General features: G+C 42.4%; 1 protein-coding gene across 2 annotated transcripts; it reads right to left on the minus strand.

Moving 5' to 3' along the window:
* Nucleotides 1-8,350: 8,350 nt before the first annotated feature.
* Nucleotides 8,351-12,004, minus strand: LOC131686452 (serine/arginine repetitive matrix protein 1-like). Of its 2 annotated transcripts, none has more exons than XM_058970550.1 (5): nucleotides 11,788-12,004; nucleotides 10,623-11,663; nucleotides 9,871-10,562; nucleotides 8,752-9,383; nucleotides 8,351-8,668 (listed from the first exon to the last, which is right to left on the minus strand). In XM_058970550.1, exons 2-4 carry the CDS (start codon nucleotides 11,660-11,662, stop codon nucleotides 8,761-8,763), a joined length of 2,355 nt encoding a protein of 784 aa, XP_058826533.1. In that variant the 5' UTR covers nucleotide 11,663; nucleotides 11,788-12,004; the 3' UTR covers nucleotides 8,351-8,668; nucleotides 8,752-8,760. The 2 variants fall into 2 exon arrangements, with proteins under 2 accessions (XP_058826533.1, XP_058826532.1); XM_058970549.1 differs by having other exon boundaries at nucleotides 8,351-8,665; nucleotides 11,788-12,003.
* Between the last annotated feature and the right edge of the window lie 518 nt (nucleotides 12,005-12,522).

A 12,522-nucleotide genomic window follows, 5' to 3' on the forward strand; every position in this document is an offset into this window, starting at 1 on the left:
GAATAAAACATCAATCGAATACATAAAAAAATTGATGCATTCTATGCCTAATCGCTTGAAGGATGTTCTAAAGGCTAAAGGACTTCATACGAAGTATTAACAACTATTTTGCGAAATATAGTTACGAGTTTTATGCTCAATCGCGAATACTTTTTTCCCAGTCATTTCTATGAATTTATTGTATTTTTTTAAATATTACTAACACTAATGAAAATCATCACGCTTTTTTGTTTGAATAATAAGAATAAAAGGATAACTTTGAAGTGAGGACTAAAATTATGCGATATCACGAAAAAAAAATTGAAGTCGCTTAGGCTTTTTGAATAAATCCTTAAACCGCGAATACTTTTTTCCGCCACTGTAACTAGACTCACTGTTCGCCATTCACCCACACCTTCCCAAAGCTTTATTGTTACCCGAAAAATGAATTCTAGCTGTCTTGAAGCGTTGAACGTAATGGTCGAACTTATGATAACTCCGAGATCCTTGACGTGAGAATCTGTTGAGATTGCTCGTGTTTAAAACAATCCTGTTTAGATCACATCACGCACTAGAACTATCCAGTTTTCTCTGAAGACACTTAGACAGGACTAACGATTGGAAACTAGGGACGTGTAACAGCCGATCACTCAAATTTCTTGGAAGTAGTCGCGTGGCTTCCGAAAAATTGAAGACATCGTAGCACCGCAGGAGGTTTGCCAGAAGGGATCCTCTGCGCGTGCGTTTAGAGATGGTCATATCAGAGGAGACCGGTCATCCTCCAAGTGTGCAGGTTAGTGATCAATGGCCGGTTCTTCAACATGAGCATCGTTAACGTGCACAGTCCTCATCTCGGAAGTATCAGGGATCACAAAGATGAATTTTACTCGCAGCTGGAGCGTGAGTACGACCGCTGCTCAAACCATGACATCAAGATCATCATTGAGAATTTCAACGCTCGGATCGCCTGGCAGGGGGAATACAAACCGGTGATCATCGATACACCTGGATGTCAGCAAAACAAACGGGATAAAATATTGACCTACAGCGAATAACTTTGTTTGCCCAATGAAATCCAAGCAAACATATAGAGAGAACTAGTAAACAATGTTGTTAGCTGTCGTTTCTAAAACCAACATGGCTGGTCGGCATTTTTGAGGATCGTATCACCTGAGAATAAAAATTCCTTGGTTGGAACAGCTTGAAAACAGCTGTCGGTAGCGTAGCGTAGAACGTCTCAGGTTGTGTGGAACGAAGTCGGCATAACGAGTGGTACGGCGAGGGAAATCAGCAGGTGTTGGAAGAGAAGAACGGAGCGTGAACACTTATGCTGTGTCAAGCAAGCTACCGTTCAGGGTGTGCAAACGATACAAACTGAACAGTGGAGATCGCTTGTGATTGCTACTTCTTTCTCTTTAATTTGGAAAAATTATGTCAGTTTTTTATATGCCTTCATAGCGGGTGTCCTTATGAGTACACTCATATTATGTTTAAACCTTAGTTATTCTTTTCTGACTCTTAAATTGAAAAAAACTTGTAATATGTATAGACAACATACATATTACGCGATGTTTTCAATTCGCCATCTGATTTAACCTCATTTGGCAAAAGTTTCACCCGATTTAACCTCAATCTCGCACCAGCACAACTGCGCATGGATTAGTCAATTGCTAACCGGGACAGCACCCCATACAACATGATCTAGTACTTTTGCAATTCGCTAGCTGCTTGCAATCCCAAGTTTAATCTGCAAAATATGGTAGGTCTGATGAGGCAACCTATAGAGTCGTGCAAGTCGCATGGATTTGGATGTGTTATTGTCCTAAAAGGAGACAAACTAAAAAATGTTTTTTCAACAGTTTTGGGCTTAGATAATAAAGGATTGAGATATTCGCCCTTATTCTTGTTTACGACGAATGCGAGATTTGAACGAAAGTTTACGATAGCAAAATCAAAAATGGGCTTACCATACGTTCTAACCGCTTTAGAACGAATCTCCCATTCATCATAAAACAAGAATAAGGGTGATTAACTCACAGTACTAATCTGTATCAGAAAATGCCGCGCAACTCGCACACTCCTAAAGATCTCTGTTGAGATTGAAAAATATGTTTATTGGGAAGAACACAATGAGTCACAGACATCTGCTAGTTACCGAAGAATCCTCTCCATCTGTACATGGATCACGGGAAGAGGAAGTTAGTATGTAGCGTTATCACGTAATAGTTGCTCTGGGCAGTCGGCTACCGAGAATTTGGGAGATTTATCATTTGTATTGATACCATTTGCGACAGAGGCAACTTTATCTCAGCTTATATTTTATTAAACTGAATATCGTTAAATTTTCTATCTAGAGACGATTTCCTTGTGAATTCTGTTGAGTCTAATTTTTTCGGCTTTCGTTCGAACAAAATGCTGAATCAATGTAACATGCCTTCTTGTGCGTTTTCGCGTGCGACTGGTTATGTTATGTATGTTGTAGCGATATTCAATTAGGAAGGGGCTGGAGAGTGTGAAATATTTTTAATATTAAGAGCCATAGCACTCTAGGGAGAGCAGGAAGATAAGGGAATAGGGTTTAGAATAGCGTGGTCAGGGTCATGTGAGCAAGCTTAAATTTTTTCCAATGACTCAACCCTTTGTCATCTATCGCAGAAGTTAGTAAATTTTGGAATTTATTAACTCCGAATCACCCGAGTCTACGACATGTCCGGACAAACGTAAATAGGGTTGCCACCCCTCCGCGTTTGACCCAGAGACTCCGGTTTTCAGAAGCGATCTCCGGGCCTCCGGATTTTACATCAATTGCTCCGGGTTTGGTGGGAAGAAGCATAATTTAAGGTTACCTTAACTATTACTCTGGTTTAAGGTTAACTATTACTCCGATTCAGATTTATTTTGCCCGACTAACCCTTGATTTCAAAGCCGACGATGAGTTCACAAAGCAATGAAAATAAAAAAAATTAAATTTACTACAAATGAAGGAAAGTAATATTTCGCTATATGCTACAATTGAAATGTTGCATCCCACTAAGTCGCTCAAAATGATGTAACAAAGTCATTTTGCGACAATTTTACCAAATCACTTCACTGTTAGTGGTACTTATCACCAGCTGCACCAAGATATGGCAGATTTGTTCTAATCCAACATCAAACGAGTTCTTCTGGTGTTGTTGCTACTCCTGCAGCGACCCTTAACTGTTGGCTAGAGAAGTGAGTTTTGCCCCTTTGTTGCGACCTCTGGTGATGAATACCCGACATCCCGTAGTGGTTCTCATGTGATGCCGCAGCCCTGCCTCCTTTGCTCTCCTTTTCTTGTTAGTTGTGGAGGAGAGCAATGCTCGTTCGATTTATCCTCCACAGCGAGAGTAGCTGGTGATTTTGTATTCTTGGCACTTAGTCGGGGAAGTGAAATACTACATCAGATTAAACCGATGAAACCATACTCAAAAGTGAAAAATTTACAGCTTTACTTTAACGTAGTAATAAAAGGCGATTAAAGTGCTTTAAAATGCCGAGAAATCGCTTTGATTCCAATTTCTGTGTAGTTCCATTCAAAATCCACTACCCCCTCGGTCAATGAAAATCTCCGGGTCAAAGCCTCTCTAGAGGTGGCAACCCTAAACGTAAAGTGTCTTAGTACTTTATGCTGCCGGAACCGACCCTAATCACGCTATTCACTAAAAAGTTTGACTTATTTATAGTCATTAATAAAAAAGGAAAAAAATACTGGTTACAAGTAAATGTAAATATCAGATAATTGATGAATTCAATTTTAAAAACCTTAAAACTTGAATTTCATCAGTCGGTTTTGACAGGTAATTCCCCGTTTCCAATTAATGGATTCCTTCCGATTGATTTTTACAGAAATAACTCCAAGACAGCATTTACTTATGAAGACAACTAACTGTTCTTCTATTCTAATTGGCTGAAGACGTTGTAGGACGTCTGAATCAGAGGTAAATTTGCATAAAGGCTCCTGCAACAACGGACAAGTAGTTTTAGGAGTCAATTTCATATTTTCTTATGTTTATTTCAGTCAGTTTCTCGTGGACAAGACTGTTCAATATTTGAACGTAGGTTCAGAAAACAATCGATTAAAATAGAATTTTGGTTCAAAATGTACTCCTTCCGAATTCAATAAATCTTACCGTTTTTTTCTGGTTGTATAGTATTCAGCATCATATCAGGAGACTGATGAGTCGTTTTGTTTATATAGTGATCAGACTGGAAGTGTTTTACTGATTTAAAACAACTTATTCTAGGGTCAATATTAATAAGGCACGGTTGAAAAAATGTAACACAGCTTTTTTTTTTACAATAGAATATACGTGTCAGCTTATCACATCTTTGGCAGGACAATAATTGCTATATTATTTAAGAAAGTTATTGCTGCAACACAATGAACACTTTTACAGTCACGAATATTTTCCCACTTTTATTGTAACGCAGTTCAAATCGATGTTTGTCGTACAATATCCGATTGTAGTGTCCTGGGAAGGCAAAACTTTTTCTATTTTCGAAACTGCAATTGTTAGTCATTATAGCAGTTTGATTTTTTTATTCAAAAACAGCAACTTCTCCAAGTGTTTCGAACAGTTCGGTAGCTTTCGTTGAACATTCATATGTATACGCTAAGCAACGACGGCGAATTCTTCCCAAGTAGGTCAAGATTTCCTGTTTGGTACACCTTTCTGGGGATAGAATTCCATCCGTACTCGAAGAATGGCTTAAAACTGCTACATAAAGATATTATATCAAATGTCAGGTGACTCGGTCGAGTGACAATTTCGATGCGGAATTCAGCTTGATTGTTGGTTTTTCTTACTGCAAAAATTTTAATAGTCAATGGTGAAGTTTAAAGCTGGTTTATGTTGACTGGCTTTCCATTTCGGTGTAACTGCAACTCAATAGATAGACGATGAATCTGCTATCCTGCGACGGCTCAAAGCCTCACAAATCTGTTGCAGTTTGGAAGGCTAACTTTGATAATACTGTTTACGATCATCTATGCCCCAAAGATCCTTATAGTTTGAATATCTCGCAGCCCTGCTTCAATTGTCTCAGACTGTTGGTCCGCTTGGCGCAATCTGGTAATGCTTCGAACAAATTTCTGTCTTTATAAAATAGAGTTCAGTGTATGGGTACTGTGCCGCTCTTCCATGTGTTGAATATACTCATTAAAATTCAATTTTTCGTCCAATGTAACCGCAAGATAGTTGCCTGGATAGGAACTGGATCTAAAGAATGTATAGATTTTAAATTTGCAGATTTCTTCCGGTGATTTGGTGGCTTTTAGCCAACAGTCCATTAGTTGGTAATTTTTAAACCTGCTCGCTCTTAGGATTTATTTACGGAATCTGGCGCTTGATACGTAGAAATTAGTTGGCGGATTGACATAATTTTTCATGCTGAAATCCGGTGACTTCTCTAGCGATGCTTGGCAGGAAAATAAATCAGAGAATTTCACGCTGAAGATTATTTTCAAGTTCAGCCGACTGTTGAGATGCTCGATTTGAAAATAGCTCCAAAATAAGGCACTTCTATAGGAGTTTACTGCCGTTGTTGCTGCAGCTCCAAACCTATTGTAGTTTTAGGGTAAATACAGAAGAACATCGTTCGCCAGATACTAACATACTTTTCGCTCCAATTATCACAGATAGCTGTCTGAACCGTTTTACTTTGACTTCCTTCAACGGCTTTCCTCCTTTCTTTACATAAGCAGCATAAATTGAAATCTGCTATCGCTGGCCAGGCTATACTGGAAAATAACTGGAAGGCTGCTTCTCTGCTGGGTGTATTATTTGAAGTCTGAAGAATTGATCCGCTCTTTAAAGCGGTTTCCGGGTGATGGTACATTCGTTGTTGTTTCGCAATTAGGATACTGGTGTAGGGCATTTAACCAAGTTTATTGGAAGTTTTACCACCGTCCTAAAAATGCCGTCCTTTTGCATATACACAGGGTCGGTTCCAACAACTGATATTTTTACGATTCAGATGCTTCAGATGCTCCACAGATGTTTTATTTCAAAGCCTCCGTCAGTTGGTGATTTTCACAAGCTTATTTGCATGTTTAAATTAAGTAACATTCCATCGAAAATACATTTCCGCTTTCGACTGGCTTGCGAAATGTGATTTCGTATTATTCTTTAGTTGTTCACGTGGATTTCTCCGAAAACAAAAATCTCCCTCGAACATTGTTATTCTTTCGGCAATGCTTTGTGCCACAAGTGATTGTCGCTAGATTATTTAAGCCTATTCGGGGTTTAAAAATCTGGTTCCTGCTATTTAGAGATGGTAGTGATCCTAGTAGTTTCATGACTGAAAGCCGAAGCACCGCAGTTCCCTGCACGTTGATGCTTGCGGTATCCAGCTAGCACTATCTCGACGTCTGGCTAATTTTTTTCGACTAAACCGTCTTGGGAAGTTTCTGTTTGACAATGGTTGATGCAGAAAATGTAATTGCAGATTCCGTTGTAAAGGGACGACCTGCAATAGTTAATTCACCGTTGTCCGCAACGATCTTCTTTTCTTGGTGAGTATTTTAAATCAGCTTACAACTAAACGTTTGCGAATCTGCACTTTCCGGTTTGAACACCTGCGCAAGATGCGTTCTCGTGCTTTCGTAGTACAGTAACAGACTGAAGGTGGGTACTAGCTTCGGCTGGAAATATACTAAAATTGGAACGATAGAGAGAAGATCCGCCTGTAAGTGGCTTTGTTGGTTGATGTAATTCTTAGCTCACATTTCATATTTTCGGCAATTATAGACAATCAGCGTTGTAGTAGTAATTCGTGGGCGATGATTGCTTGTGCTTGTGACGCCTGTAAAGGAGCTTTCTTTTGATTCGAATGCGGCCATCTCGGAACCAAAAGTGTGATAATTTAACTTTTGTCCGAGTGAATATACTTTGCTTCCATTACAAGTCTCATATCATGGAGTTTTTCTATGGATTGTGGCGAACGGTAGAAACTCGTCAACCTAGTTTTGATTCGCTGGTATTTTTTTAAATTAAACAAAATTAACGAATTTGTTGGCTTCAGTTTCGACGCTCCGTGCTTTAGTATTCGTCGAAAGAACTGCACTTTATCCGGGAAATTCAGCTGTTTCCGGTTTTTCTAGCGCTATTAAACTTTCATTTACCTTTGTGTCCTCTTTCCAGGTAGAATTCCAAATGTAGGTAAAATTGTTACTGCTCTCTTCAGCCTTTGAGGTATTCTTATCCGTCAATCACGAACATATCGCCTAGCACTGGTTAGTAAACGTATGAAATTCATCATTTCTTTGACCTGGAAAGGTTGTCGCTTTGAATCGGATGGAAACTTTCAGTCATTGAGTCAAAACTTTCCAAACACGTCAGCAATTCTCATATTGTAGATGTGTACAACGCTGACATATTGAATATGATCCGTGAGGTAGATTGGTATCCATCCATCCTTAAGTTTCCGAACGACAACAAACATTCCAAAACTATGTAATGTCCATCTGATAAGTGACGCCATTATCATTATACTTAGCAGTAATCAAAAATGTTGGAACTATTATAATAACTTCGACTAAACGTTGAATATCAACAAAGCACCTCCTTAATCACGTAATCAGCATGCTGCACCAAAATCCTGGTCTCTGCTTAAGCTTTCAATATAATTCTATTTATTTGTCAATTGGTCCTCCAACTTCCAATTATAAGACATTGCGGCTCCGGCCACGTTACAGGTACATTTTTTTCCTTGATATATCCTCATATCCGTTTGAGATTTTCATTTTCTGCTTTGCTTACCATATCCAAGCAATCTCCTTCCTAATATCGGTTTAAATCGCCAGCAAACAATTTCAGCTTAACATTTCCTAAATATTTTCTCGTGTTATTTATGTACAGTATAAACAATGGAGAACCCAGTACACTTCCCTGAGATACATTCAATCGGCGCTAAAGCTCTGCTTTATGTACCGATAAGTGTAAATAATATGTGTCTTGAATGGATGAATTTCCGTATAGTTAGTGTTCTATATCCTTATGTACTGGATCCGGTTGAAGAAGGTTCAGCTGCACTGCTATTCGTGGGAATAAAAATGATACTACATCTTCGCTAAACCGTTGATCAAACTCGTTTCCATCTCCTTAAACCGATCGATTTCTCTTTCGCAGTATCCGTGTTACTAGGACTTGCTGGAATGTGTCGTTTCACAAAGAAAAAAGTTCTCCGCCAAACAGAATGGTTTAAAATGTCAGTCTTTACAGTTAACCAAACATCCCGACAGAGTTGAAAAAGCTGCTGCATTTCATCGGTGGTCGAACCGTACACAAATTCTCCCTCTCAAACTAAGGCACTGTTATCGCTTTCCCCGATTTTCCGGTTGGCAGGCAGGTTGGTTGGGTACGCATACGATACTTTATTATATCCTTTGTTTGTCTAAATATGCAAATACACACTATTTTGCTTGTTTTTACTTCTTCTACTACATGCTGTAGCGCATCCTCCTCTTATTTGCAATAGTTTTCAATAGCTGGATTAATTAGATGTTGCACCGTCTACTCGTGCCTCGTAACCAATCGATAAAACAATTTTAATCTCCCGGCAGCTGGCTGCCGCTACTCGGTAGGGGTGTGCAACTTTTTCAACACTGCTTAAACGCACATACAATGGCTGCTTGCTGCATATGTTCCGTTATTGTATGATAAATCTGCTGAAGTAAAAAACGTCGCATTAGTACGGTTTTTTGTCCGTTCCCCCTTACCCCCCTTCAGCTTGAAACCCGTCCGAACTTACCTTTGCGAATTACTCGCTCTGTTCGCGTTTACTACGCGCATTGCCACCTCCTCCGTTGCTGGTGTTACCAGGTCCTTTATCATCCACTACATCATCATCCTCCTCGTCCTCCTTGCTGTTCTCATGAAGCAGCACATACTCCCGCGAACTAAAGCCAAACTTGAGCACGTCCTTCTCCAGCAACTCGACATATTTCTTTGTCTCGATCTTTTTGTTATTCACAAACGTCCCGTTGGCGGATTCCAGATCGATGATGTATGGCCGAACCCGCTTGCCAGTTGTTCCATCGTCCCGATCGTACGGTACCAGCCGGTACTGCAGAGCCGCGTGTTGCTTCGAACAGGACGGATGATCGATCGGCAAATCGCACACCTTCCGATCGCGCCCAATCAGATAGCAGCTCTGCCGGTGGATGTACAACGTCGGCAGAGCTTGTTCACCCTTGAACGGGTATAGGCGCCAGCGGCGCTTCGGTTTGCGTGATTCCGGTGGTTCGGCGTACTTGATTACGACCCCGTTTACTTTGTTCGCTTCCTCGGTCAGCTTGCCGGATAGGGCAAAATTGGGTTTCTCTTTTTCCTCCGGGGGTTTCTTGTCCGAGGAGGAATCCTCGCTGCTGTCACGTTGGAACCCTGGGGAAGAGAGATCGTCGGGAGTTATTAACGATATATTTTGCTGTAAAGGGCAGGCGATTAAGATAGAAACTAATAGCTACTGAGTACTAGAAGTCGTGGAAGAACTGAAGCTCATCGATCAATAACTGTTTTCGTTTCTAAAGGTTCACCTTAAACTCAAAATAAGGCCATAACTAAAAACGTATGCCCGTGAATCAGAAATGCTCAGAAACAAAATCAGCCGTTTGGCATAATGGGACAGAATCGAACCCGTCTTTTGAAATGAATTCGGATTCGATGGGAAGTGGTGAATTCTATCCCTTTAAAAGTCGCAAGATTAATCGAGAACTGAAACAAGCGACCAAACATGAATTCGAAAAACCAAACTGGATCTAGTACTGGACTGAACTTTTTATTCCAACTTAAAAAAAAACTCAACAAGCATCTAAACCAAGCTACCAGTAAAAACCAAAAACTACTCAAACAACTACTACAACCCGCTCACCCGATTCCCGGCTCTGCTGCTTCCGCTTGCCGCCACCCCAATCGTACTCCGCTCCGTCATCCTTTTCCTCCTTACGGGGAAACTTGCGTTGCCGCTGCGGCAGTGGAGCCGTTCCCCCTAGTGGGCTACGACTGCGACTGCGTGACGCTCCGCGACGTTCCACTTTCACCGATGGCAGTAATGGCGAACTTATTCGACCTCGATGGCCACGGGCCCCATTTCGATCCGATTCACTACGGTCGCGCGATCTCGACCGAGACGGTGATCCCCTCGGTGAGGGTGGCGGAGATTTTCTTCCCCAACCCGCATTTCCCGGGGGTTTTCGATTATCCATTTCTCGATCGGATCCAAAACTACGATCGGAACCACTACCGCCCCCATAGAAACCACCACGACGTCCACCACGATCACCGGGACCGCCACGTCCCCCGCGGCCTCCGAAACCACGTCGACCAAAGCGTCCTCCCCGATCCTGGGAGTGCTGAGGTGGACCACCGTCGTAACGATCACGATATCCTCCGCGGCCTCCACCAAAATCACCGCGATATTCTTGCTGCATAGGACTGCGATCGCGTCCGCCTCGTGGCGGCGGCGGTGCTCCCATCGGAGATGAATTACGCCTTCTGGGCGGACCCCCACGATCTTCGTAATCATTGTTACGCGGAGGCCGGTCTCGCGGGTTACGATCACGACTGAAACAAAAAAAAATACGTCAATTCCCAACTAAACCCAACCAAAGTTTCCGAACCTACCCGGAATAATCCTCGTACCGCTCTCTAGGCTGCGACTGTTGATGATGCTGATGAGATCCCCGTCTATTACCCTCGAATCTTCGTTCCTCATTGTCAAATCTTCGCCGGGGCGAAGGTTTTCTAAAATCATCTCCCCGACCGCCACCTCCGTGTCGATCGTCTTCGTACCGATCGCCGCCCCACCTTCGCTCTTGATGCTGCGGTGGCATCGATGGCGGAGAAGAATGACGCTCCTCATAGCGACCCCGACCTCCTCCACCACCACCACCACCTCGGCCATGATGCTGCTGCTGCCGGCCCCGTTCATAGTCTCGCACAGGTGAATCGCGAGCCGGTGGTGATCTGGGTGCTTTGCGATAATCCTCAAAACCACCTCTTTGTCCATGTCTAAAACTACCGCCGCCGCTTGCTTCCCGCGGAGAATGCGATCGTTTGCGACGATACTCTCCCCCATCAGCCGGACTGTCCCACTTCGAGGTAGGATGGCTCTTTATACTCTGACTGGCAGCGGATCGATCCCTTCCCCGGCTTCGATCTCGATCAATCGGAGAAGCTCCCCTACGATCGCTACCAGTCGCACGCGACGACCCGTAATCTCTCTCCTTTCGATAGTCGTCTGATTTAGTCCGATGTCTGCGATCCGGAACCACCTCGATAATCTCTTCCACATCATCATCCTCATCGTCGTGCAACTCTACCCGTTTCTCATCATCGGAACCAGCGCGAGACTTATGCTTCTTGTGCTTTTTGGCCTTCTTCTGTTTCTTATGTTTTTTGTGCTTTTTCTTCGAAGCGGCTGCGGCTGCTGCCGCTTTAACCTCATCATCACTGGACTGCTCACTGGCCGAATCCAGCTCTGTGCCAGAGCTGGCGTGCGTTTTCACCGCAGACTTCTTATGCTTCCGGCTGCCGCTACTCTTCTTCTTCTTGTTCCGCCGTTTGACTTCAACATCGTCCGAGCTGGAGCTGTCACTCGAATCCGAAACATCGGACGAGCTAGAACTACTGCTGCTGTCGTACTTTTTCTTTGATTTACCCATCCTGCCGTGTCGGAATCGGAGAAAAGCAAAATGTAAAAATAATACCCGAGTTGAGATCGGTATAAAGCTAGGTTAGCCGAAGCATCAAAAATTGAAATCGGATTTTTCGCTGCTAAAACACTCACCTTCTCGTCACAATCTAGCGCAAATCGAAGGTCACAGTCCACTTAACTAGTTGCACTAAAATATACAGCCCGAAAAGATGGAATTCACTGTGAAAATACAATTTTCCCCACAAATCTTCGTGACTGAAATATACGCCTTCGCGTAAGAATTTTCAACTTTACGTCGTCGTTTCACTTTCCACTACAAGCCGACCTGTTCACATTTCAGTGTAAATGATTGGAACGTCAGTCGTGTCAGAATTTTTCACGTTTCGCGGCGATTTTGATCGAGGGGTGCTCGAATGTGTGATGGTGTTCGGTAGATTGAACACATTGTGCATAGAAAAGACTCGTCATTTTGGTAATCGATCTAATGGTTATGATAGCGGCTGAAGATGTGGCCCTGATTTCAGGCAATAAATTCTATTTTGATGGTCTTTATAGACTTATCCAGCTGCGTTGGTATTGTGCCGTTTTGACGTTTGAATTGGGAGGAAAACAAAACGCTTCTGCCCGGTCAAACCATTCGGAATTTGAATCGGAATCCTGAATGGAGTCAGTGTGGATTCCAACTCAAATGCAACAACCGATTCTGAGTCGGAATCGGTTGTTGCATTTGATTTGGAATCCATACTGACTCCATTCAGAAATCCGAACCGGTTCCCGAAGAGCGTGTAGGATAATTGTGCCTTTTACAAAATGCACCAGAAAGAGGCAACCACAAAAGGATTGAGTCTTTTTTATTCGATTATAGAG

The sequence above is a fragment of the Topomyia yanbarensis genome, chromosome 1, assembly GCF_030247195.1.
Source record: "Topomyia yanbarensis strain Yona2022 chromosome 1, ASM3024719v1, whole genome shotgun sequence".
Taxonomy (NCBI): domain Eukaryota; kingdom Metazoa; phylum Arthropoda; class Insecta; order Diptera; family Culicidae; genus Topomyia; species Topomyia yanbarensis.

What these genes read in the sequence shown, in the direction of transcription:
- LOC131686452 (XM_058970550.1), bottom strand. Translation starts at nt 11,662, where the DNA reads ATGGGTAAATCAAAGAAAAAGTACGACAGCAGCAGTAGTTCTAGCTCG. An exon ending in CGGTACGAGGATTATTCCGG is followed by an intron (nt 10,563 to 10,622) that starts GTAGGTTCGGAA and finishes TTTTTGTTTCAG; the next exon opens with TCGTGATCGTAACCCGCGAG. An exon ending in GCAGCAGAGCCGGGAATCGG is followed by an intron (nt 9,384 to 9,870) that starts GTGAGCGGGTTG and finishes TCTCTTCCCCAG; the next exon opens with GGTTCCAACGTGACAGCAGC.